Raw genomic sequence first — 27,985 nt, 5'->3', positions numbered from 1 at the left:
TATTATGCAGAGTTCGTCTTCAGCATCAAGCACATTTGGCCGTGGGTAAGCAGAAAGTCCTGTTGGAAGTTGGCACCAGAACATCAGTGAATACGGGTCGGTATCCCTCCGGCAGAGGGGGCGCGCTCTGCTCCAGCAGGTCCCTCAGTGCGCTCCTGAGGTCCCGCGGGACGTCTCCACGAATGTCCAGCAGCACCGACACATGATCTGCACTGAAGACAGGAAGAGCTTTAACATGATGACCGCTGCACTGGAGTCATCTGGAGATCTTAGAGAAAGGATTTCATTTGACCTGAAGACATTAATTAAACTATGAATGAACACATAGGACATGGAGGAAACAGAAGAGGGTAAAATAACTATATAAAAAATATGTTTTAGATTATATCGAGAAGCTCAGTGAGAAAATGTCCAAAGAACAACACAGTAATCAGATTAATGCGGCAATTTTGAAGAATATATTTCCTCCTTGAAGCATTTCTTACATCAGCACATAAAGATCTTTAATAAAACTCTAGATCGGACATGACGCTCTTTGACATGGCAAACTTGGCGGAAATATGCGCAGTAATCTTCAATTTACTGTACAGATGCCAAATTACTCCTGGTATTATTACGCCTTACATTATAGTTCCCCCTTTTATCCGCTTAGAAAATCCACATTGTTTAATTTTGTGTAATTATACTTTGTAGTGGAACACTTCACGTAACCATATTTAAATCGGGAAAACGTGGAAGAGCTTGGTAGCTTCTATCTTGACCTGTTTTGGAGCTATAGAGGAGAGAGGGAGAGGCTAAATGCTAACGCTGTCTGCGCTGTGTTTACGTGACTGAAGGCACGGGGGAAGATCAGACAGGTCCTAAAGAACTCGTCAAAGCTAAGGTAAGAACATATCTCAGTATGTAAAAACGGTGGCCTATTCCTTTAACAATAAACAATAAACAATAAAGAGTCGTGAAATAACTCTAAATAGAGTCACAAGATGGGCCAGTCACAAGATGGCTGCCGGAACTGCCATTTGTTCCAACGTATTACCCTAGTCAAGATCTTTGTGAGCACACAGCAAACAAAGGCCAGTACCTAATATCAGGGTATTTTTGGATCAGCCCGGACACATCGAGAGCAAGCAGACCAGGATCATTCAGGCGGAAGAAGTCAGCCAGGACTGGGACCAGGGCCAAGGGGTTGTTGGAGGCCTCATTTTCCTACAAAAACAGACGATGTCAGAACACGAGTCAGTACGGTTTAAAGTATACACATATATATGTGCTGTGCCCCAGATACCAACAACTGAGCTGGAGCGCATGTGCTTTAAACGCTTTGCACAATCAACTTTTTGACCATACTTTTTCTGATATCTAACAAAATATTTGTCTTCATCAATATTGTGTGGAATATGCAAATGTATTTCATTTCATTTTTTAAAATTATTTCATTCATTTAAAAAATGCAACAACAGCATTTAGCATGAATGAAAAGGAGCAGAAAGAAGTAAAAACCTATAACGTTTGCCCCTTATCAACACAAAATCATTTACAGTTCCAGTTCATTTAAATTTTAAACTGTCTCATGCAGCCGTCTTTTTTTTTTTTTTTGTCCAAGACATCAAAAAACAAAATACAAAATACATGAATAAAGTTGATCTGCTACTCCGCAGTGTGCAAATGTATATATTGGGTTCATCTCCAATGTCAAGAAATGTGTGGGAAAATTGGTCATGATTTGGGGGAAAATAACGAAAAATTGTGGCGAAATTGAGGAAAACAAATGTTTAAAAAAATAGGGAAAATATTAGTAATAAAAAATAGTAAAAAGGACAGAAACAAAGGAAAAGAAGACACTTTTTCTCTTTTAATGTGGGAAAATGGGGCAAACATTGGGCAAAACATTTGTTTTCCTTAATGAATAAAATTGGGGAGAAAAATCATTTATTTGAGACCAAACAACCTTAACTTAATGCTGTCCCTTTTCAATACTTTAGGTAGTACTGGTATTGAAAAAAATAAACTTTTTATCCCCATACCAAAGTGGTATCGTTTATTTAGCCCTAATTAGTGTATCCTGTAAATCTCTCCAGAACAAATCTGGCTCGGTACAGGATGGTCAATGTAGGTAGATGTACATAATAAAGTTTGGTGAATGTCTGACCAGAGCGTCGAAGATTTCTTTGAAGTTCTGCTCATCATGGAGCATCTGCTCGGCGAGCTGCCTCCTCTCGTCTGCGCCGTGACACACAAACCTCCTCTGCATCAGGGCGCGGACGTACTCCCCCACCAGCAGCCAGCGCGCCTCCTCCTGCAGCCACTGGAACAGGCAGTACAGCAAATACTTCACTTCACTTCACAAGTCCAAACCAGAACATAATATATGACCAAATTACAAGTTCGGCTTGGAAATGGTGAATATTGACAGCATTTCTAACATATTTTAACTCAAACGTTTACTCTCTGATTTGTGTAATAGTATCTCTCAAAATCAGGTTCTATTCAGAGTGTAAATGCTGCGCCGTGTGTGATCGCATTGTTTACTTTCTACTTCCATCGCAGGTCATTTAATCATACCATGAAACTGAATTTATGAGGCCGATTGTGTGAAATAAAAAGTGGGTAAAAGCTAAAGGAAGACTTCATTAGTGTATTGGTTTGGAGGTGCTGCAGCTTCTTCACGGGCCGGGGCTGGTGGAGCTTCATACAAGACGCCTCTAATCGTTCATTTAAAAGAGGCCCATCACTACTACTGAAGAGCAGATTTAACTAGCAGGGGGCGCAATGTGCATGCATGATTTGACTTGAGGTGTGACTTTTTATTTTTTTATATTTTATTTTTTTATTTTATTTTATTTATTTTTTTATTTTAATTTTTTAATTTTTTTTTATTTTATTTTTTAAATATATTTTTATATATATATTTTTTTAATGCTTTTTATATATTTTTTATATATTTTTAAATATTTATTTAAAATATTTTTTTAATATTTTTTAAATATATTTTTTATATATTTTTATATTTTTTATATATGTTTTTAATGTTGTGTTTGGTTTTGTTTTGTTTTGTTTTATTAGGAGACGATACAATCCACATAGTTTGCAGCTGGTTCGATGCATGAAGAGCTTTTAGCTGGTGCTAGTTCGCAGCTCATGTCCCTGGTTTGGGCCTTTCAATCTTGTCAGAATAAGTTTGTTAGTAAGCAGTTTCTAGCTGTAATGTCAAGAATAAATGTTCATTTGGGCGACCTGTATGTGCCCCGTCACGAGAACCAGAGACACAAGTCGGCCGCCCAAGTTTAGAGAAAAACGCTAACGCTTTATTTTTGCTTTTTTGCAGAATCATTCAGTTGAAGTCACGAAGAAGCCTCTTAAGCTGCAGTATTGGTATATTTAAAAGAAATTTGGGAGCGTGCAGTCCGGGTGTGGCGTTGTCTGTGTGTATTTACATACTGGGTAAACACCGGGTTGTGTTGGATGGACAAAGATTGTATCATGTTGGTTGTAACGTCCACGGTTCAGCTCGTCTGTTTGGAAGTGGATTTATTAATCACGGATTATGCAGCGCCGCTTCCTCATGAAGAGCCGTGATAGCAAAGCAGCGACAGCGGGACAGAGACACTGCTTTGCTCCCCAGACAGGACCACACTCAGCGTTAAAAAAATCATCAACCAGTAAATTAGAATCTCTTTATTCCGGTGGATTTTGCGTTTTTCGTTGATCTCATTTCAATACATTTTAAAGATTTTGTAGCATTAGGAGGTCATATTTACTGAAACCAAAAGCTATTTCAATCAAAAAAATCTTAACAGGTCAAGTTATATTTTTCTTTGCAGGATGTCAGAATAGCCTCCCAGAGCTGCTGTTTGGATGAAAACTGCCTCCCACCCTCATAGAAGTGTTTTTTGTTGAGGCTCCAAAGGTTTTCAATAGGGTTGGGGTCAGGGGAGGAGGGGGTCCACATCATGAGTTTCTCTCCTTTTATGCCCATAGCAGCCAGTGATGCAGAGGTATTCTTTACAGTATGACATGGTGCGTTGTCACGCATGAAGATGATCTTGTTAGGGAAAGCACGGCTCTTCTTTTTGTAGCATGGTCAGTCAGAAACTCCACATATTTTTCAAAGGTCATTTTCACACCTTCAGGAAGCTTAAAGGGGCCGACCAGCTCTCTCACCATGATTCTGGCCCACAACATGACTCCGCCACCACTTTACTGACGTCACAGCCTTGTTGGGACATTGTGGCCATTCACCAACCATCCACTACTCCATTGATTTGACCATCCAGGGTCACACGGCCTCATCAGTGAACAAGACTGTTTGAAAATGAGTCTTCATGTATTTCTGAGCCACTGCAGCCGTTTCAGTTCATCAGCGTCAATGAACAGTTTAGGGGAGGCCGGATAGAAGATTTATGAGATTTTTGTCGAAGATTATAGAGAAAGTGTTTTTGTACAACTTCAAGCATTTCTTGATGCACAGCACATTCGATGTTTTCCAGTCAGGCTATAAAGCATTGCACAGCACTGAGACTGCACTTTTAAAGGTTTTTAATGACCTGTTTTTAATGACTGATTCTGGTGATTCAGCCATTTTAGTGCTTTTAGATCTGACTGCTGCTTTTGACACAGTTGACCACACAATTCTTTTAAATCGCTTGGAAAACTGTGTTGGTGTCAGGGGGACTGCTTTAAAATGGTTCAAGTCCTACCTCTTGGAGAGATCTTTTGCAGTCAGGCTGGGAGACTCCACATCTTCCTCCGCTCCCCTTCACTGTGGAGTTCCTCAGGGTTCTATACTTGCGCCTGTACTGTTTGCGCTTTATATTCTCCCACTAAATGAAGTATTCCAAAAGCATGGCGTCGCTTACCACTTTTACGCAGACGACTGCCAAATCTATATGCCGTTGAAGAAAAATGGTAGGTCCCCCCTGACACCCCTACTCCAGTGTTTGAGTGACGTCAAGGTCTGGTTGGCTCAAAACTTTTTAAGTCTCAATGAAAACAAGACTGAAATTGTTGTGTTTGGCTCCATGGACCCTTCAAATGACCTGGGCCATCTTAAACACCATGTTCGTTCTTCAGCCACCAGCCTTGGCGTCATTGTTGACTCTGATTTTAAACTTCACAAGCAAATCAATGTTGTTGTTAAAGCCAGCTTTTTTCACCTTCGTCTTTTAACAAAAGTTAAACCTTTTTTATCTTTTAAAAACTTCGAGCAAGTCGTGCACACTTTTATTTCAACTCGCCTGGACTACTGCAATGCACTTTACACAGGCATAAATCAGAATGCTCTTTATCGCTTGCAGTTAGTCCAGAATTCTGCGGCACGGCTTTTAACAGGAACCCAAAAAGTATGAGCACATCTCCCCCATTCTTGTTTTTAAAGCTTTGAATGGTCTGGCCCCTCAGTACATCAAGGACCTCATCCACATTTACACACCGTTGCGCGCTCTGAGGTCCGAGGGCCAGCTCCAGCTTGTGGTGCCCGGGACGAGCCGTAAGACTAGAGGGGACAGAGCGTTCTCTGTTGTCGGCCCTAAGCTGTGGAACGCTCTGCCCCTTCACGTCCGAACGGCCCCCACCGCGGAGTGTTTTAAATCCCTTCTTAAAACCCACTTTTATTCTCTGGCTTTTAACACAATGTGAGTTGTGTGGTCCTCTGTGTCTTCTATTTGTGTGGTTTTATCTATTTTGAAATTTTAGAATTGTTTTATTGTTTTAATGTTTTTAATTGTTTTATTCTTACTGTTTTTATTTTCTGTGCAGCATTTTGGAAACTCCTGTTTATGAAATGTGCTATAGAAATAAAGATTGGATTGGATTTATGCACAACTGCAGCCTCTGGAGGGTCCTACACCTTGATGTTCAGGAGACTCCAGAGGCACCAGCAGCTTCAAATACCAGTATGCTGCTTTGAAGCATCTGTTCTCTTAATCTGATGTCCCTGTTGTTCTTTTTTTTTACTGGTCCCCTTGTGTCCTGATGCACTTACAGTTCATGACGTCTGTATATGGTCGTATGTGTCTCCATTTACCGTTTTTTATGACCAGAGAGCAGTGAACAGAATTGCCCATTGGGATGAAAAAGTTGTTTTGATTTGATTTAATTTGATCCATATTGTGCCTTTATCTGCATAAAAACGAGTGTGCTCTGAATCAGCCACAAATCTCTTATCAGTACGATGATTACGCTTAATCTTTCATAAAATATCGAAGGTTTTCATACCTAGACCAAGGCATTCAACTATTTCACGCTTTTCATCAGCAGAGAGATCCTTTTTCTTTCCCATATTGCTTGAAAATGATGATCTGCATAATAAAGTGGAACACCCTTTTTCAGCAGTTTTTCCCTTAACTGGGCTTAACCTGAAAACTAATCATCCCAGGTCTCTTGAGATTAATGTCAGTGATTCAAAGAGCCCCGAGACACAATACCATCCATGAGTTCATTTTTGTTTTTTGTTTTTTGTACCTTTTTGACACAAAAATACAATTTGCATAATAATTTAGAACGCAGTGTAGAGGCCGATTCCTCTCTTTGACATATTTCCAGTTCCTAAATTCAACTTGCCACATCTTCTCCAAATATGATCAGATTTCAATATCACAAATGTCATGTCCTTTCTCCCATAGAGACATTCTGACGTGGTCACATTCTGGAACGTGTTGACTGACCTGTCTGCAGGGAGGACGGACGCGTCGGTAGAGCTCCACATGCTGCTCCAGGACGGCGCACAGCTTGGAGACGGGGCCCCCGTGGATGAGCCAGTCCCGGGTCAGCACGCCTCCGCACCAGGGCAGGAGGTTTTGCTTCAGCTCATCCAGGACCAGGCAACAGGCTCGTCTCACGGTGCGGTCCAGGGCGGTGAGGGGGTTGGGTGGAGTGCGGCTGAACTGGCTGAGCGCCCATGAGGAGCGCTGCTGCTGCAGACTCTCAGTGGACTTTCTGTGCCACAAACACAATGGAGGCATTACACTTTGAATACACAAAACCTTTCTGCATACTGAAGAGCAGATTTAACCCCACAGGAGAACATGTAACTTTTCACACATACGTATATCAACTACATCTCCAGATCCAGTACACTGTAAGTTGCTAAAAAAAATGGCAGACACAAATTGCCACAATTTAATTGAGTAACAGTTCTGTCATTAGAACAAAGAAAAGCGTACTCTAAATGATCAATGAAACCTTACTCTTTTAAAGGTAAAGTTTGCTTTGAAAAGAGTAAGGTTTCGTTAATGACTTTGAGTAAAGTTTACTCTAAACTGTAGCCCCTAAAATACCTGAGCCCTTATAGGACCTGCTGTTATGGTCCGGGCTTTTTCCAGAGTTAGACTTCTGTCAGAAACCATGAGTGACAGTAACATGACGCTAAATACATTGTGGCCATTATATTCAGTAAAAAGGTGGAGGCCTCACTGTTCTTCAGTCTGTCACAGACCGACAGGTGAAGAAGGAAGTCATGGGGATTCTGCTTTAGACAGAACTTTGAACATGTGCTATAAATTCTGAAACTAAAGTATGTAGTGATTAAATATAATAAATGGAAAGCACCTTTAAGAACCTGTAAGGTGGAGCTTTAACAGCCACCCCTGAAACACCGGTCAGCTTTTAACAAGTCCAGTGTGTTCAGCACATAAACTGGTAAAGTCTCTTGGATGACAAATGTCTTGAACCTGGATTAAATTCAGCAAAATCAGGCACAGCCAGAGGCGTAGCTTGCCATTAGGCAAGGCAGGCAGCTGCCTGGGGCCCCCAACAGACAAGGGCCCCCGTGAACTGCACCATTCTTTTTTATATTCGCATCAGACGCTTGATATACACTCTTCCTCAGATGGAGCAGCCATGACACCATGTCTCCACTAATGCGCCGTGGCCACTGTTCAGCCCCATCCTGCTGCTGCTTTAGTGAGTCATGGTTCCCTATAATGTTAACTTATAAAGAGCAGTGGACAGACGTTTTACTCATGTCTCCACAGATTGTATTTCTAAAGTGAAACCAGTTTATTGTAACGCTCTTCATGACCTGAAGAACGTCAGCTTTCTGTTCTGAGGGAAACTTATGCAGAGAACTGCATTATGGGAGTTGTCAGGTGACCAACTCCTGCCCTCGAGACTTCCTCTCTCCCAGTGCGCAGTACACCGAGCGGCCACCAGAGGGCCCCCTACCGACATTCTTGCTTGGGGCCCCTTGGTACCCTTTGCTATAGTGGAAGATTGTTTCTTTTTGTGAAATAACATTTTCCTAATCAACAAATGAAAAAGGCCTTACTTAAGGATTACAAAGTTGCTGATGGAGGCCAGCAGGTAATGCAGGTAGAACGGATGCTTGTTTTGGCCTCTCCGGTGCTCTTTCCCATACTCCACTAAGGCCTCTCGAAACCTGTGTCAAAAAAAACAAACTTTGAAGAGTATTATGGTTGATTCTAGACCCTCAACATGAACTGACCATTGGCTAAAGCCAGTGTAGGTACGGCAGTGGAGCTTCTCGCATATCATAATGGGGGAGTGTGGGTTAGTGGCTCTCGTTAGAGCAATGCCAGTAAAGAAATCATCCACATGGAGGCAAAATGGAAGTGTAAATATATTTAAAATATGCAACAAAGACTCTCTCCCTTTCTTACCATTATTTAGAGAACCTCTTGCAACTGCAATTACGGCAAACTAACAGCATGAAAGGAATCAAAGTCTCAGGTAAAAAAGCAAAATGACTTTAAACGCAGATGACATTCTCCTCTATATACAAACTCCTCAACAATCACTACAACAAAATAATGAGCACATTCTCATTAATGTCAGACTATGGTATGAACTGGAGTAAATCAGCCATTCTCCCCCTCTCAGACAATGCCTGGGACTCTGCAGCTCAGGATTCATTTCCTGAAATGCACACTGGTAATATCAGGTCTTTGGGTTTAAATGTTGTTGTGGTATAAAAGCTGTTGAAAAGTTGTCACTAATGATGGGGAACCTGTAGACACCATGCAATCCTGTATAATTGTTCTGTAAGTCTGTATTTTAGTGTAGAGGTTCATAATCACTATGGTAAAGGGAACAAGGAAAAACTCAATGCATAAGTATTCAAAGTTGTAGGAATATAATTTAGTTGGGACGGGGGAGAGACACAATCACCCAAATATTAGTTGTAATGAGTAGACTATCCACTAGGGGGTTAGCTCCTTGGGTAGCCACAGCCTTGGCTGGTGAAGTACAGGGGCTACAGTATATATGGAAGAGTCTATAGTCTGTAGCACACGTGAGGTCAACAAGAGTGTGGGATCCTAAAGGATCTGTATCTGCTATTTTAGCCATCCCAAAGTAAAGTATAGGCATTTATATGATATATTGCACCTCTACCACTATGGAGTACTATTTTTGTGAGAAATATAATTTCCATAACCACTAAATACATCATTGAAAGATCGTCATTGAAAGATCGTCAACTTTCAGTGACGATCTGTACAGCGTGCTCGTCTGTGGGGGCGCCACAAATGCGTGTGTGTGGTGGAAACAGAAGTCAGAGTCAACAGGTGCCCATGGATCGAGTCGTGCGCGGTCGGGTCAAGCTATGTGGAACGACGGCTTTATTGGACCCTATAAAGGGCTAAACATGTATTTGTTTTGTTTCGAGTTGACCCCAAGCGCTTTTTCCCTCGAGATGTGAACATTGTTTAGCTCACGATGGGGTAAATAAAGTTTTTAGTTTGACCCAATGTAAACGAGGAAATGAATGTCAGCAGTGTCCCATCAGTGCAGTCTCCTCCTCTTGTGATGCCCACTCACAAGTGGCGGAGACGAATGGCGCATATTGCTCCACCACTCGGAAAATAATTCACCAAGAGCCTGCGCCCCTCCGTGTACCAACACAAGATCTGGCCCCCTAAGTTGTCGCCAATGGTTTATAAGGAGGCGTTCCCAAGAAGGGGGCGTGTCCAGGAAAAAGCTGAAGTCAACAACATGAACACTGTTGGAGCAAACAGAAGAGGGGTGTGTCCTCTGTCAATGTACAAGATTAGAAAAAAACGCGCCCGAAAAGTCTCAGCTTTGAGCGGACCGGTTCACTTTTGGCTGTGGAAACACCCTCACACCACTCCGGGCCGGTCTGGTACAAATGCCCCTTACATTCCCAAATGAGACCCAAACAGAAGAGCAGGGTTTGTGCCTGAGACGAAGCCCCCAGCCAACCATCATCATTCATTATCTCCGCTAAATAGATTTAAAAAAAAAGGTAATAAATAAGTATATTTGATCAAATGTGCACCTGTTCAGAAGAGCTTCTATCTCGTACAGACCCATTTGAATGATCCGGTCTTGTAACGACGGTCCAATCATTCGGGCAACTCTTGAGTTTTCTTCCAGCATCTGTATTAAACAAATCACACAAACACTACAGCAGACAACACACAGCAGAAGAATGCTAGAAGGTGGTTTGGGGAAATCACCTGCGTTATTATGGTTGGCAGACTGGTGTGGTAAAAGCCTTCATGATCTGTCTCTGGTTCAAGCTCTTTTTGCCAATCCTGGATTTCCACCACCATCGCTTTGTGCATCCATTCAGAAACTTTAGTCTACAATAGAAAAGCATATGCATATTTTTCTTCAAGGCAAGGCAGTGTAGAAACTCCAGCCTCCAATATTCAGTATGGGTTCTATGTTCTTAGAGCAGTGGTTCTTAAACTTGTTGGAGGCACTGAACCCCACCAGTTTCATATGCACATTCTCCAAACCCTTCTTAATTGGAAAAATAAAATGAGAAGCTGGGGGGGTCTGGAGCGTAAACATGGTCGGTTTTGGCTAAGATTAACCAGCGGCCCAGTCATTTTGTATAGGAGTCTATCGGGGGAAGGCGGGACTTAGAACGCGTAATGTATAACTTGAAACACCAGCAGTATGTTATAGTACAGGACCACGCCATCATTTTTAAACATTTCAAAAGTTTTATACATTACCCAGTAGCTTAAAGAGACTAGATGCAAGTTGGTCATTTTATGCTCACTACTGCCACCTCAGGTCTTACGCATAACTGCAGGTTCTATATTAAAGCGTAACTAAACGGGCGTGGCAGAGCCTTTCCCCACCCACAAACTAAAGTCAAACATTGCTGAGAAAGGGGTGGTCTCGGAGGCTTTGGGGGAGACGAGGGGGGTGAGTGTGTGGGCGGGGTCTGCTCTGTTGACAGTCTCAGACCAAGCCCCTAGATCTGACAGGACTGACAGACTGCTGTTACCGGAGTCACGACTCTGCGCAAGCAGTGGTGTAGTCTACGTGATACGCAGGTTTACGCCGTATAACCACTAGAAGGCCTGCAGAATTACCGTATAATCGCTACAAAGTGGGAAAAGATACGTATCACTCATTTGCGCAGTCTTATTTTTGCGTTTTCTGTCCGTTTGGAGACCAGGACAAACTCCACCACAAACTATTTCCTCCCCTGAAAACGAGTGGTCACAGGCTCATCCGTCTCTCTGTCCCTACCGACAGACCGACTGTTCCCTCTCAGCTGTGCTCGTGCGCAATTGTGCACAGCTCCGGTGCACATGAGCACAAAATAAAACCCGGCCTGAGAATAGCTCATAATAATGACAGAGGCTTATTATCCGCCCTCACGGCGCTGGAGGAGTCGCGTACGTCTCATAGACACTTTCCCTGTTCATCCCCGCTCTGGGAGTCCACAATGCCCAACGCTTCTCTCCCTCCCCTGCAGCAGCGCGTGAGAGCGGTTTTGGGCAAAGGCAGTGACAGGTGCAGGCGGGAAACAATCTGTATTACAAAGCGCTGAAGTCCACGGGAAAGACCGCGCAGACTGTTCCAAGTGTGCGTTTTACTCTCAGACACTGAAGCTGTCCCTGGACAGACTGAAAAGTGGATGTGCCCCGCCCACAGCGCTGACCGAGCCACGCGCTCCTGTTCATAAAAAAATGTCCTAAAAGAGTTGTTATATATATATTGAAGACTACACCACTGTGCGCAAGGTTTATTTTTTCGTAGGATAGTTGGTACACTCTCATGGCTTGTGATTGCTTGATGTAGCAACTATCCTACGAAAAAAAAATAAAGATCGCCGCCGGTAGACTACTCGCTCGCTGTCAGTGACTGCGAACAGAGAGAGAGCATCGCACAGTAGCTTTTCTAAGGGATTTATTACTCTACACCACCTCAGCCAAAGTGTGAGCATCGCAGGGGCGCCATCTACTGGTTTGACTCATGAGCTCAATATGAAACCTCCAGAATCTCAAACTATAAGTTAGCATCGTAGCTAAGGCTAAATAATACTACTCTCCCAAGTGAGCTGAATAAAATACCAGAAGAAATATTTATTACGTCGTTTGTTGTAAATGTACGTGTGTGTGGGCGGGGCCACAGAGGCACAGAGGCAGAACCACGGGCAGAACTGATGACGTTTTCTGGACGCCGTGGACACACTCTCCTCCAACCGCAAAAAATCAAATGTAGTTGATGCGTGAAACCAGTAGAGGCGCTAACCATGCGGTTTTAGACACAAATGTGAGATTTTGAACAAGTTTGCACCAAATGTCAAAATATTGACGGGGACATGTAGCTAACTCTATTCAACAACCATTTAGACCGTTTATCAGCAAAAAAAAGTGGATTTGGTGTTTAGTTACTCTTTAAGCTTGTGCATGACGGCACTTCTGACCCGAAGCAAGTTGCAAGTTTTTGAGTGACAGTGCAGGATTTTAGAGGCAGTTGCGGTGAACAGGTCTGAGTTCATTCTACACATTAGGACATGGCTGGAACATGTAGGGGGAGGAAAATGCATAGTTTTAACACTTTTATTCTCTGTATAATCCCTTTAAGACAAAAAAATCACATGACGAACCATCACGACAGTCACAAGTCAACTACTGAGCGCACCAAATTCTCTGCAGCACAGATAGGCCAAGCGATGTACCAATGATGAGTGTGTGTCTTGACCTCCGCCAAACCCCTGGGTTTCGATTGAACCCAGGTTAAGAACCACTGTCTTAGAAGGTTTTCAATCATAAACTGTAGATGAGCCATGAGTCACACATTGGAGAATAGTTTAGTTTCCCTCCAAAAATGTACAGACAGAAAATACTGTGTTTCTCTGTTGCTTTGGCTCATTTCTCAGATACGAGCTGATTTAGTTGACAATGATAAAACAAGCATTTCAGTAAATAGCATTATTGGGTCTTTGGGCCTCGACCCAAACTCAAATGGAACAACAATCCATGGACGCCGCATGGGAGAGCTGAGAGTTTGTTCCAATTGGCTGTAAATCCAGTTAAAATACACAAAAGAACATGGATTGTAGGCGAGTTTTGTAATAGTACCCTTCACTCCACCTGTTTGATCACATTTGCTCCGCCCTAGAAATAATCTTGATCCAACAGTGAGCAGATTGCGCCCCCATATTTATGCAAACTAAGCAGAAAAAAAACAAACTGTAACAATTTCACGTAACTGTGCTTTCCTTCGGGACATGGTCCAATGAAGACAGTTGAAACAAAGTAAGCTGCAAGACTGACTCACGCGGACACTGCTCACGTATTTGTTTTGCAGTTCTTCAAGTCCCTCGGTTGTTATGAGTGCTCCCAAGTCTTCCCCATTTAGCACCAACGCCAGCTCTGGGTGACCCATCATCTCAGCACTTCAATGAAAACAAGCAGCCACAAGTCAATAGCGATTACTCAACGGCCTGGGTTAGAGTTTGGTCACGCTATACCTGGTATAAATGTGAAGCACCCAGAAGAGAACAGCAAAAATCTCCCCATTTTCCAGATCCCAACTGATGACCTACACAGAAGATGGAAGAAGTGAAGATGTGTCGTTTAAGTATGTTGCAAATTATTATGCAAATTATATTTCAGTGTCGTGTGGCCTTCGCGGGTCTTTTTGACCCGCTGTCATGTTCCGGGCATTTGGATACAAGGTGACACAAGGGGGCGCCCTTCCAATCTTCTCAGTGTAAACGTGAGTTGACTTTCTTCAGAGTTAGACTTTCGGTCAGACACCATGAGTGACAGTAACATGACGCTAAATACAGTGAGCTCTTTGTTTGCAGTAAAAAGCCTGAGGCCTCATTGCTCTTCAGTCACAGACTGAGAAGTGAAGAAGGAAGTCATGGAGCTTCTGCTTTAGACAGAACTTCAGTCTTCTGCTGCATGTAAGGGTCATAATATGTCATATCAAATGTTGTAATCTGTAAAGCACTTTGTGATACCTTTTGGTATGCGAAAAGCTTTATAAATAAAGATTGATTGATCATATTCTGAAACTCAAATCTGTAGTAAAAACAAAATATATGGAAATAATTATTACAGTTACAAAAAGATAAATATTTGAAAATCATGTATCTAATCAAAAAAATAATTTTATTTACTCTCATTCTAAAAAAAATAAAAAAAATAAAAAACCCAAACAAACCCAAACCATTTGTATCTGCTGTAAAGTCATGTTTGTCCCAGTTCCTCTGAGTCATGGTGGGTCATGGTGGACCATGACAGATGTGGACAGGACTGTGGTAGATCTACTTTTACTTTGGAGAAAATAGTTACTATAGTAACTGTTGAAGAAATGAACCTCATGAGCTTCTTCTGTAACATCTGTCCACATCAGTCCTGCTGCACCACGACTCAGAGGAACTGGGTCAAACATGACCTACAGCAGATACAAATGGTTAGGGTTTGTTTGGGTTTTCTTTTTTAGAATGAGAGTAAATTAAAAAAAAAACTATTTTTTTATATTAGATACAGGATTTTTGCAATTGTAATTATTACTACAGATTTGAGTTTCAGAATATGATCAATCAATCTTTATGCATAAAGCTCTTTTCATACCAAAAGGTATCACAAAGTGCTTCACAGATTACAAGATTTGATATGATGTAATATGACCCTTACATGCAGCAGAAGTCGTAAGTTCCGTCTATAGCAGAAGCTCCATGACTTCCTTCTTCACTTCTCAGTCAGTGACTGAAGAGCAATGAGGCCTCAGGCTTTTTACTGCAAACAAAGAGCTCACTGTATTTAGCGTCATGTTACTGTCACTCATGGTGTCTGACCGAAAGTCTAAGTCTGAAGAAAGTCAACTCACGTTTACACTGAGAAGGTTGGAAGGGCGCCCCCTTGTGTCACCTTGTATCCAAATGCCCGGAACATGACAGCGGGTCAAAAAGACCCGCGAAGGCGACACGAGGGTTAAGGAAAAAAAGTTTTTTTTCAATGAAACTCATAGATGGTATTGTGTCTCAGGGCACTTTGAATCACTGACATCAATCTCAGAGACCTGGGATGATTAGTTGTCAGGTTAAGCCCATTTAAAGCAGTACTAAGTAACTCTTGCCCCTAGAGGCCATAAGCGCAACTGCAGGTGTCGTAGCAAGTTACGATTTTTTAACGTATTAATTGTCTTGGAGAGTAAATACTACGCTGACAGGAAAGGCAAAGGGAGAGAGGGTTACTGTGCATCCAATTATACAATGGAAATATTTTTTTTCACTCAAACTTGGCTGTAAATGCTGTTTAAAGTGACGTTAGCCTGCAGTTAGCTTTGCCCGTTAGCATGCTAGCTTCTTCTTCGTTATTCCATTAGTGTGTATTGCTTGCTCCGGACGGGTGGCAGGCAAGTTGCAAACATGGTTTTCTGGCCAGAGCCACCAGGGGGAGATGAAAGACCCTCCAATCATCCCATAAACACTTGTATTACCCCCAAAGGGACTACGGAAAGGATTTATAAAGGTAAACACGTTACTTAGTACTGCTTTAAGGGAAAAACTACTGAAAAAGAATGTTCCACATTATTAAGCAGACCACAATTTTCAAGCAATATGGAAAAGAAAAAATGATCTCTCTGCTGATGAAAAGTGTGAAATAGTTGAATGCCTTGGTCTAGGTATGAAAACCTTCAAAACTTCACAAAAGACTAAGCATAATCATCGTACTGATAAGAGATGTGTGGCTGATTCAGAGCACACACGGGTTTGTGCAGAATAAAGAATTAAAAAGACACAATAAAGACTGTTTCTGCCAGACAAATACATCAGATTAAGAGAACAGCTGCTACAAACCGACAAATCAACTCCTCTGTTTGATCAGAGTTCCATTATTTACCTGTGCCAGATGAGCATGTAAACAGAAATGGCTGGCCCTCAGGTAGGCTGCTGTTAAATGGTAGTGTTCCGGGACACAGTGTTCCAGAAAGTGCCCCACTGTGGCGACGTCAGCCATGATGCCATGTTGAAGAGCAGACAGATGACCCGCCAGACCTGGACCCCGGGTGGGAAGGTGAGAAACGCTGCGGAAACGTGCTGAGACAGCTTCCTCCAGTACCTAGCACACATCAAACAGTTCATAAAAAACTGTACAGTATAGAAAACAACAATCCATGATGGACAGACAAGGGGGCTAGAGGCTGTTATATCAGGAGGCCCCATATTTGTATTTTTAAAGTGACTTTAATGTTGCCAATTTAGCATATTTTTATGTAGATTTCACAAACAAATTTCACAAATAGGGTTGCAAATAAGGTCCGATACCGATATTAAGGGGGTTGGCATGGCCAATGGCCGATATATAGTATATAGGCTGATATTTAATTGTTTTTTATCTTTGAAATAGCCAATAGTTAAAGCTTTAAAATTATAATAAAGGTTACAATCATAGAAATATAGCTAATAGAGGTCGACCAATGTGGGTTTTTCTGAGACCAATGCCCATTTTGGGGGTTTTGATTGGCTGATGACGGTATGCACCACTAATATTTTTGGCTAATATTTATAAAAATGTCTGGTCTATAATCCTGTGTATGAAGCTTTTAAACGTGTCATTGTTGAACTGTGACAGCAGGGGGCGCTGTATATTCATGTTTAGTACTTCAGGGGGAGCTTGTTAAAAAGACCAAAATCAGTAGATTCCAAAATAAGAAATGGTAAGTCTATCTCTAACGGTTCTGAAATTATACACAAAAGTCTACAACAAAAGATATGTAAAGTAGGTGTACAAACTGGTGACTGATTTTATTGTTTTATTTTATTGACCTTTATTTAACCAGGATAGTCCCACTGAGATTAAGAATCTCTTTTTCAGGGGAGTCCTGGCCCCAGAGGGGAATCTATTGTACATGTTTTTAGTGGTAGGGGAAACCGGAGTACCCAGAGGAAACCTACGCAGACATGGGGAGAACATGCCAACTCCACACAGAAAGGCCCCGTCCAGGTGGGAATCGAACCCAGGACCTTCTAGCTGTGAGGTGTGAGCATTAACCCCTACGCCACCGTGCCGCCCAAAATCTTTTATTCTTTCTATTCTCTATTATTTCTTAAATCAGCCAATAAAACTCATCTGAGCTCAGGCAAGAACATATCTCAGTATGGAAAAACGGTGGCCTGTTCCTTTAACCATGGGCTAAATGTTGTCTTCATTGTACCTCAGCGCTGGGTCTACAATGTTTACAAGATAAGCTAATGTTGCTAGATAGCTGCTAATGGCTAATCCATCTGTAAACTAACCCTGCAACTAAAAATACTCCGAAAATGCAAATGAAGAGATACAGCATGTCCATAAGGAGCAACATTTAGCTGCAGCAAAGATAATCAAAATGCTGTGTAGTTGTTGTAAGCCGGCTGATGCGAAAAGAGGCCAATCTAGTTGTAGCAGTTATTGAGGTCTCACTGAACATGGCACCAGCTTTGCCTCAGGTCCTGACTGTGCCTGTGCCAGGTCCAGGCGCACTGAGGAGCTGAAACGCCTTGGCCAAAGTCACACTGAGAGCCACACCAACATCTGTCCACTAGACTGGAAGTCCAGCGAGTCCAACGCTGAGCGGCTTTCCAGTCAAACCTGTGGGCAAAGCAATGGGAAGTGAATAATCCCAAACCCAGACCTTAAAGAAGCAGGCTCTCCAGCAGCGGGGTCGGTCCGGGGGCAGTGGACGTCCCCCTGGTCGTCCCCTGTCCTTCAGCAGGGCCTGGTCCAGGGCTTCCTCACGCTCCACTATCCTCACGGCGGACACGAACGGTGTGGGGTTCTGCAGGGCTAACGTTAGAGCGCTGCTCACCACAGCCCATATCTCTCTACCTGCACCAAACAAAAGTGCTCGCTCAGTTGACTGGGAAAGAAAAGACTTTCATTTTTCGATTCTTGAAACTGCATGACACTGTTTTTGGACATACACTTATGGAGCTATATCTATTGATTAGTATTATATTTTTTATTTCCCAACAGGTTTACACTTTTGCAAACTGTAAAACGATGTTTGTGATGTACAGAAATACGCCATCAAACCCCAAAATGATCTGGAGGATGGTCATACCCAGCGTGTCCACCAGCTTCCTCACTCCGGAGAAGTAGTCTTTCACCAGCTCTTGATCCTCCGCACTTTGGAGCTGTCCGTGGAGCTGCCACATGATGTCGTCTTGCCAGCTCTCCAGCTGCATGAGGCGGGCATGGGCCTCCAGGAGCCTACGAGACTCCACCAGGCGCTCCGTCTCCAACACCATGCTGCGTACTGTGAGAACAAAGAGGAACTCACTCAGGTCATGTGGGACAGGATCAGTGGCGTAGCTAAGGGTGTATGGAGGCTGCAAAGATACACAATAGAACAGGACGACAAAGTGGATTGAAATAGCAAAACTTACCATGAGGTTCCAGGGGTGTGGAGTGTGAACACTAAACCAGAAGCCAAATCCATCCAAAAAGTGCATAACAGAGGTTAGGTAACTTTGTGTGAACGAGCAAGAAAAATAGTGCTCAAGACAGAGCGAAATAGTGCTCAAGACAGAGCGAGTCAAAACAAGACTTAAAAATAGTGCTCAAGACAGAGAGAGTCAAAACAAGACGTAAAAATAGTGCTCAAGACAGAGCAAGTCAAAACAAGACTTAAAAATAGTGCTCAAGACAGAGAGAGTCAAAACAAGACGTAAAAATAGTGCTCAAGACAGAGCAAGTCAAAACAAGACTTAAAAATAGTGCTTAAGACAGAGTGAGTCCAAACAAGACGTAAAAATGCATATAACTGAAAGAATCTTATCTACACTCTTGCCTCTTACTGTAATTGATTAATTCTATGTTGATGTTTTTATTGATTGTATTTGTTTTCTTATATTTATGCAACTGTGAAGCACTTTGAATTGCCTTGTGTATGAATTGTGCTCTACAAATAAACTTGCCTTGCCTTGCCTTGCCTACTTACCCATGCATGCACGCACAGGGAGAGTGACGCCACATTCATGCCAATGGTTTTATGTTGTTTGTGAAAATAACATGTCGCAGCCCCCCGCCTTGAGGACCAAAGAGAAGCGCTTTGGTTCACCTAATAGTTTCGCTCAGAACAGAAGGCTGAAGTTCTCAGGGTCATGATGGGTGCAGCCATGAATAGAAAGTATCCGACCAAGAAAATGGCCACTGCTATTAGGGAGCTATTCACCTTATTCCGGAGGCTCGCGTGGGCGCTGCCATGAACTGTGCCCGCCCCTTTTCTCCTATGCGTTAACATGGGACTGGAGAAGTCCAGATAAAATCAGTCACTACACGAAAACAAAGCCGTTTTCAGGCCGCGCAGAGAAACGGTGCAGTGTCGACATGTTGGTGCAAATGAACATTGGACATTTTACACAAACCAATCGACTAAACATCCGATTTGAGCGGAGAACTTTTTCCCTCGTTCTCCGCTTAATGAACGGGCTTCGCGATCGACCGGAAGTGTCAGAACAACGGAAGTGCCGAGACAACGCAAAAAAAGGCAAAAGTGGGCGGAATAAGGTGAATAGATACAGACGGCATCGCATCATAGAAGGGGGCGTGGCTTTGCCGAGGGGGAAAACGGAATCTTTTGGGAAACACAATTTTTCACTCTTTTTAGCCATTATCTGGTGGAATATGAACTTATTTATCACATACAAATAAAGTCAAGTCTAAATCGGGTCCATATGGATGTTTTTCCACTGCAGATTGTTCCGTAGAAGCTCGGAGCTAGCGCTAGCATTAGCACAATGCTTACATGTAGTATCATGTTAGCATTCTCCGTTATTTATGTATGGGCTGTTGAACCACTTTGCTCCTCCCCATGTCATTGTATCTTTATTGGGTCGACATCTATATCAATAATTCTGCATTTGTTAACGTAGTTGTTAGGGAAATACTAAAGGAGTCCGGAGGAGATGTGGATGGAGAGACGGGACACAGTCTGGATGTCTTACATGGAAGAAGTTTATTACCGTATTACAGGCCTGGAGACATTTGAACAGTCAATACAGTGTTCAGAGCATTGATCATTCAGAGTCTGGGTTAACTCTATAATTCTCCATCAGTAGTTTTTGAATAATTAGAGGAAGTTAGATTTTTCTCCAAATTGTTTCCCCCTTAACTGTTTTCAAACATGACCATATATGGAGCGATTACAAAGATGCCATCTATATCTATGACTCACTAACTAACTCACTGGGACTGGACGGTGGCACAGCGGTTAGTGATCGTGCTTCACAGCTAGAAGGTCCTGGGTTCGATTCCCACCTAGGCAGAGCATTTCTGTGGAGTTCTCCCCGTGTCTGTGTAGGTTTCTGGTTTCCCCTCCCATTAAAAACATGTACAATAGGTTAATCCTCCAGCCAGGTGTTTCTGCTCCACATCTTGAGATGGGTCCGGCCTAGAGGCTGCTCACCTCTCCTACAGCTTTGAGGATGGGTGTCTACATGTAGGCATGGAGTACTGAGATGTTCCCGGTTGTGGTGGTGATGTTGGGTGAAGCAGCACTAACCTGAGTAAAGTCGGGGCAGGTTGTTGACAGCAGCCAGCAGCTGAGTGTGCCTCTCTGACACCTCCCTCAGTTTGTCTAAGGACTGTGCCACATCCGTGTTCCAGCTGCTGTTCTGCTCGGCCATCTGCAGAAGCGTCGCGCCCTCATGCAGCTCCGACCTGGCCTCACACAGTTTCTCCACGCCCCAGCCAACACCATTGATGTATGACTGCACCAGGGACTGGGACAAGAGAAAGACAGTCAAAAAGCTTTTAGATTTGGGTAAAGCTTGTCTTCTACTCCTTTTTGAGCTAGAATGTTATTTTTTCTTCTTCTTCTTCTTCTTATTTTTCCTCGCTTTTTCTCGCTCTCGAAAAACTAAAATGGTGGGTCTTCATGAACTTATGAACAGTCACTGTTTATAATGAAGCTGAACCGTCTCAAGGATATTCTGAAACACTATCCTGTATGAAAGTTCTTACCTTGAGTCTGGTGTAGATAAATGTGGTTCTCTGGCTCTCACGTTTACAGTACTGAGCAACATGCTCTAAGTGCTGAGGCAGACAGAAGATCCCTGATGCCCACTTCAGAGCTGCCCCATACGCAAACTGATCCGCTCGCTTTGCCTCCGGCCATACTCCCTCCAGCGGAGTCAAGGGCTCTGCAAACACAACGTTACATGCTAGTAAATGTGTCTATGAGCCACTGTCTCAGCATGAGCAGGTTTTCCTCCTAAATGTCCCAGTATTTGGCTCCATTACAATCTCCCCAGTCCCCGCTGAGGAAAAGCAGCCCCACAGCATGATGCTCCCCCCCATATTTGACACTGGGGATGGTGCACTCAGGACCATGAGCAGTGTTGGGTTTGCTCCAAAAAGTTAAATTTTTGTCTCATCTGACCAAAGCACCTTCTTCCACATGGAGCTGTGTCCTCCATATGACTTATAGCAACGGGATTTCTTATGGCCTCCTTTCAGTAATGGCTTTCTTCTTGCCACTCGTCCATGAAGGCCAGATTTGTGTAGAGTACGACTTAAGGTGCGTACAGACCTACGCACCTTACGCTTTTCGGGCGTCAAAAATGCGCCTAAAGCCCGTAGTTAGACATTTTCTGTCCCAGCCTTGAAATTTCACATAATCCATGTACAAAATATTAAAGCAAGTAGCTTTGGAGTAAGTTGTACTCGTCCTGATACCAAATGTAAATAAACTGATAGAAAATACTTATTAAAAATGTTTTTTTAATGTCAATGTCAATTTTATTTATAAAGCACATTTAAAAACAACCATAGTCGACCAAAATGCTGTACAAGAACAGTAACAATATGTACAATAAACACAATAAAACTTAAACACAGGTAATATATTATTTAAACTCCTCTACAGACTGAGCCGAGCGCACATGTAGAGGAGGCTGTTCCAAAGTTTAGGGGCCGCACTGAGAAGGCTCGGTCACCTCTGGACACACGCTTGGATTTAGGAACAGACAAAAGAAGCTGGTCTACAGACCTCAGAGCTCTGGAAGGACAGTAGAGCTGCAGCAGTTCTGACAGATACTTAGGTGCCAGCGAATTTAGGCATGTAAAAACAATCAGCAGAATGTTAAACTTAATTCGAAAGGGAACTGGTAGCCAATGTAAAGAGGACAGAATGGGAGTGATGTCCCGGTCAGCAGGCGGGCGGCGGCATTTTGGACTCCCTGCAGGCGCTGGAGGGATTTAAGGTCCAGCCCTGTGTAAAGGGAGTTACAATAATCCAACCTTGAAGTGATGAAGGCGTGGATCGCCTTCTCTAAATCTTTTAAATACCAAGCATGTCTGGAGTACCCCCTAAAATATAGTATTTTACTTGTCCCACCCCCTTGATCATCAAATTGAATCTGAAATTAAACCGTTAAAATACATTTAAAATGAATTTTCTTTAGTATTGTTTTATCAAGTGATGTTTCTTGTAATTGTGTAAACATTTATTTTATTAAAAAAATATATATAAATATGAATTATGATGCAAGAAATCTCTGTCCCACAACATGCATGCAACCCTGTTACACCAACATTTTTTTTTAGATTAGTAGAAGAAGAAAACATGAGTCACATGGCACAATGGAATTTACACCATTAAACACTTTTCCCACAGCCTGGGTCTATTTTTCATATTTTTGTAACTTTGTTAGCCTTATTTGAATGTCTCACTCTACCTCATGCAACCCTGTTATACATTTTTTTCCCGGATAAAACAAAATTCATTAATTATTTTTAATTACAAATTTCTTTAAGCAAGTTTGTCCTCTTGGTCAGTAGTAACAGCTAGCTAAACGGCTAGTTTTTATTCCTGAGAAAAATCTAACATCATCATAAATTTGCAATCCTGTTACCCTGATTGGAGTAACAGGGTTGCACTACAGTAACAGAGTTGCATATCTTTCAGTTTACTCAGAATTAATCAATTATTTTTTAGGATTCAGTGAAATAATTTCCATCATTTAGACTATTTAAATACATTAATGAACTGTACCAATGAAATTAGAGTAATAAAGGGGGACTAAATTGTAGTTAGATAATGGTGTTTTTTTCTTTCTTACAGTGTGGACCACCAATGAGTGCGGCTGAAAAGCAGACGCTACCATGCCAGGCGTGATGCTGATTTACAGAGGAGACAGCAATACTTACAAAAAGAGAGAAATGGAGAAAAGACGTAGAAACAGGAAAGAAGTTTCTTCAAAAAGACCGCAGCAAGAGAGGAAGGTGTATTCAGTGAAAAAAGTGGCGAGAAGCACATGAGGAGTAAAAGAGGAGTAAAAACAAGAAAAAAAAAATACTTGGAGGGTTAAACAACCCTCCAGTTAGCCCTGAAACTCCACTCACACCAGAAATGTCAATTAGTGCCGAATCTCCAGAGTTAAACTCCAGCTCTGAACCTAGGACTTCACGGTCAGTGCAATATGGTTATTGAGCAAAGCAAGTTAGTGTAAGCGCTGAATGTTAATGGCTCGTTTATGTATATGTATGCATCTTTTAGGCAACATAACACTGGTAGAAGAAGAAGATGGGCAAACAAACAAAAAAGCTCAGAGAATGCAGCGGGACTCGAAAATAAGTTCAGATCAGAACAGAAGACAGAAAAATACAGGAAACGGCTCCAGAGATTGATTAAGTCCAATCCAAGATCTAAAGTAAACAGAATGCTTAGGGAAGCTTCACAGACATCAATAAGAAAAACCCTTTTGTTCCATACAGCAGTAGCTGAGGAAGTGCGCAAAAAGTACAAAAATTCAACTAGAGAAAGTCACAGACAAGTCATTGCTGCAGTAATCACCAGCAAAATCCTTAAGAAGTACAAGCTGCAGAAGTTGGCTCAGGAGGTACTTGGATTTTCAAGGAGAAGATGGAAAAATGTGGAAAATAAAAATGTCTGCTGCTACAAGAGGAAGAAATACAATGGTGTTGGTGCCAGACTACGAGGAGAGGTAATGTCATTCATTGTACGTGATGATGTGAGCAGAGTTACTACTGGAAAAAAGCAAACAGTTACACAAGGAAAGAAGAAAATGCAAAAACGACTGCTACTAGATTCAATGAGAAATCTCCATTTGAAGTTCCTGGCAGAGGATGCCAACTTCTCTCTGTCGTACTCACTAGTTTGCACACTTCGTCCATGCTGGGTTGTGCAGTCAACGCTGGCAGATCGTGAAGCATGTTTGTGCAAACAACATGAAAATCTTGGCTTCATTGCAAAAAACTCCACCAGATTCACATCATTGATACCTTCAATTTGGACCAACTGGCAGAAGCCATCGCATGTGACCCCACAAGAAAGCAATGTATGTATGGAGAATGTGACAAATGCAACAATAAGACCTATCCATTGACAAGCCATTATGAAGCTACCGATCATGTCGCCTATGTTCAGTGGGCCACTGTTGACAAAAAGTAGGGATGCACCGATACCGATACCAGTATCAGGTATCGGGCCGATACCACATGCATGTACTCATACTCGTACTCATTCATGAGGTCCCGATACCAGAAACCGATACCATTTGACGTGCGGCCAGTGCACCTACGAGGCGCAGCTACGAGGCGCCTACGAGGCGCAGCTACGAGGCGCAGCTCTCAGCTGAGGAGAGAAAATAGCAACAAACTGGAGAATTGTTTAGTGTAAATACAAAAATCCACATAGAGCTGACTTTATTACAGACTGCGCTCTCTAAAGCAGAGTCGGAGCTGGATTTAACCAGAGCTAAATGTTGTTAGTGCTGCAGCGTCTGCAGTGTTTACAACATACAGGCTAACGTTGCTAACTGGCGGCTAGCGCAGTTTCGGCCATTCTGACGCCGTTTTATGCCCAGGGGTTTATTCATCTGAAAAACTAACCCAGTGACTAAAAAGTCCTCAGAAAATCCAAATTAAAGAGACACAGCATGTCCATATTGAGCAAAAATGAGCTGCAGCAGAACAGTGAAAACGCTGTAGCTACTCGCTAAGTTGCTACAAACACACGAGAAAATCTACAGGAGCTGAAGTCAAGACGAAAAGAGACCATTTAAGTAACATCTCAATACTATCGGTAAATAAAAATACATAAATGAATAAAGCACAGGCATTGAGGAGCTTTTGGACATGGGCTTTTCTGTCTATGATGGACAGCGCAATAAAAATTAAAAATTATATTGAATGAAAATAAAAATAATTGGCATCAGCACAATTCTAATATAACTGCTCTTAAATGTGTCGCCTACTTTACTTAAGGAAATGTAAATGAGTAAATTTACTAATTACAAACCAATCTGCTGTGAAAAAAGTAAGAATGTTGAAGAAAATGCCCTGTATTCGTATCGGTATTCGGTATCGGCGAGTACTTAAATCCAAGTACTCGTACTCGTATCAGTTTTAGAAAAAGTGGTATCGGTGCATCCCTAACAAAAAGCACAAAGATGATTCTGGAGCAACATCAAAGATCACTTTGAAAAAAAGAATATGAATCTTCACAAGAAGAGCTGGTGGAAAAAATTGCCACATTGCTCCAGAAGTTTAGGCGCCACCTCTACAACATCAGGCAGCAGTAGCTCACTCACAGAACCTCCCACCAACTGAATGTGCAATCCATGTTGACAGAAAACTATGGTTGCAAACACACCACAGAAGTGCAGTCTGTCCATTTTGGTGCATCACATCAACCAGCCACCTTGCACACTGGTGTGTATTATGTTGGGGGGCCAACTGACCCTAGCTCCTTCTGTACCATATCGGCATCAAGACTAAAAGGACCACCTGCAATACCTGGAGCCCATCCTAAAAGAAATCAGAGAAAAATGTCCAGATGTGATAACTGTGCATTTTTTTTAGCGATGGGCCCTGCACACAATACAAACAGCGTGGTAACTTTTACCTCTTTTGCACTGAAATTTTTAAGAAGGGGTTTACCAGAGGCTCCTGGAATTACTTTGAAGCCAGCCACGGCAAAGGAGCCCCAGATGGCATAGGTGGCGCACTGAAGAGGAGGGCTGACAGGCTTGTCAGTCAAGGAGGCAATTTAATGCACTCAGAAAAATGCTGTATGAATACTAATGCACGCCCCACTTTTCACTTTTCTTTTTTTTCAAAAATAACAGAATCATGTATCATTTTACTTTCACTTCACAGTTGTCTGTTACTTGTGTGTGAACGTAAAAAAAACAAAATAAAATCTTTATGTTTATGGTTGTAAACATGACAAAATGTGCAAAGGTTCAAGGTGTATGAATACTTTCAAGAGGTACTGTATATTGTCCTTCGATTGAAACAGCTGGTCTTTAAATCTATTTTTATTTAATCATTAGAAAAATGTGGATGTTTCTGGGAGAAAGTTTTACTTTTATCCTCACACGGGTTTACACAACAAACACATATCCAATAAGTACAAGAAAAGAAATACCTTCCGACTGGACACAAGCTTTACTCTTATCCGTGGACATTGAAGTAATCCTTTCAGCTTTCCCCGATTTCCTTTGGTGCCGGGGAACAGGCAGGCAGAGCTGTGTTAAAGTCAAACACAGCGGAGCGACTGGGAGGAAGAGGGGATTCGATGGGGGCAGGGAAAGGGGCGGCACAACAGCATACAGTGCGCTCTAGCCATGGGGCTCCACCAACTCCTTCAACATGACACTTAGGTGACGTCATTTTAGCTGTTATATCCAGGTGCCTTTACTATTTACCAAAATAGATTCAAACACTTCTCTCTCAGCACATGTGAGCAAGGGTCACATGACTCTCATAAAGGCGTCCAAAAGTGGAGACAATATTCAGAATGATGACAGGATTCCAGCCATAAGATGAATGCGGTAGGTTTGTGAATCCAATCACTTCCAAATAACGATCAGGGAAAACATTTGGACATTTTGTCTCCAATTTAGTTGCCTCGGCCCCTGCTCCAACTCAAATTATGACTTGACATTCTAGAATGTCGTGAACGCAATCTGTTCCTGTTTGGGATTTATCTGGAGCAACAGTAGAAAATAGTACAATAGTACCTTTTCACTTTTGTTAAATGCAGGTGTAGATTTGCCACATAAATGCATCCAGATAATGGAGAACCATTGGCGCCATGTGCGGTCACACATCTTTGTGTCATCTGAACATGTGATAAGAAACATTGCAGTTCCTAAAAACAATACTTCGGGGCATCATATACAGGTTGAAAATCTGTTGATTGGTTGATTCCAGCACGGTAGCGCAGCAGTTAGTGCTTCACAGCTAGAAGGTCCCGGGTTCAATTCCCACCAGGGACAGGGCCTTTCTGTGTGGAGTTTACAGGTTCTCTCCATGTCTGCGTAGGTTTCCTCCAGGTACTCCAGTGCGGCACCAGCCTGGCTCCACATCATGGTGATGGGTCCTCGGGCGTGGCACTGCAGTTGAGAAGGGACCTGCTGTCTCCGCAAAAAGGGGGAAATAAAGCTTTGACTGGACAGCTCCTGCTCCATGTCTGTGAGAGCAGAATTAGCATTAGCATTAGCATTAGCTGCTGTCTCTGTGAAGCTCCAAGAGGAAACTGAAGCTCTTGAGACCAACATGGATGGACTTTATTTCAGTCATGGACAACATGTCTTATAGAAGCTTTTAAAACAATGTACTTTGGTGGAAGTAAAGTAAAGTAAAAATGTTTTCTGCCATTGGCTCCTCCTGCTTTAGCATTAGCCACATACAGTATAGCTAGCAGAGGAGCTCAGAGTTAGCCCTAATGTGGACCTGGTTTCTTTGTTTTGATTGATGTCTCTGTACACTGTCCCTTAAGTAAAGATTAA

The 27,985-nt window shown here is 42.4% G+C and overlaps 1 protein-coding gene across 1 annotated transcript; it reads right to left on the bottom strand.

The window, feature by feature from the left end:
• Positions 1-26,672, bottom strand: exoc3l1 (exocyst complex component 3-like 1). The gene is made up of 15 exons (XM_079554061.1): positions 26,620-26,672; positions 21,189-21,367; positions 20,728-20,947; positions 18,286-18,480; positions 17,857-18,050; positions 16,086-16,304; positions 13,700-13,770; positions 13,507-13,624; positions 10,434-10,559; positions 10,253-10,353; positions 8,264-8,374; positions 6,663-6,933; positions 2,150-2,305; positions 1,082-1,206; positions 1-212 (listed from the first exon to the last, which is right to left on the bottom strand). The coding sequence occupies exons 1-15, from the start codon at positions 26,657-26,659 to the stop codon at positions 26-28; spliced, it is 2,313 nt and encodes a 770-aa protein (XP_079410187.1). The 5' UTR covers positions 26,660-26,672; the 3' UTR covers positions 1-25.
• Positions 26,673-27,985: the final 1,313 nt, after the last annotated feature.

Source organism: Gobius niger (genome assembly GCF_951799975.1).
Source record: "Gobius niger genome assembly, chromosome: 3".
Taxonomy (NCBI): Eukaryota; Metazoa; Chordata; class Actinopteri; order Gobiiformes; family Gobiidae; genus Gobius; species Gobius niger.
This window is presented reverse-complemented; position numbering and strand designations above follow the sequence as displayed.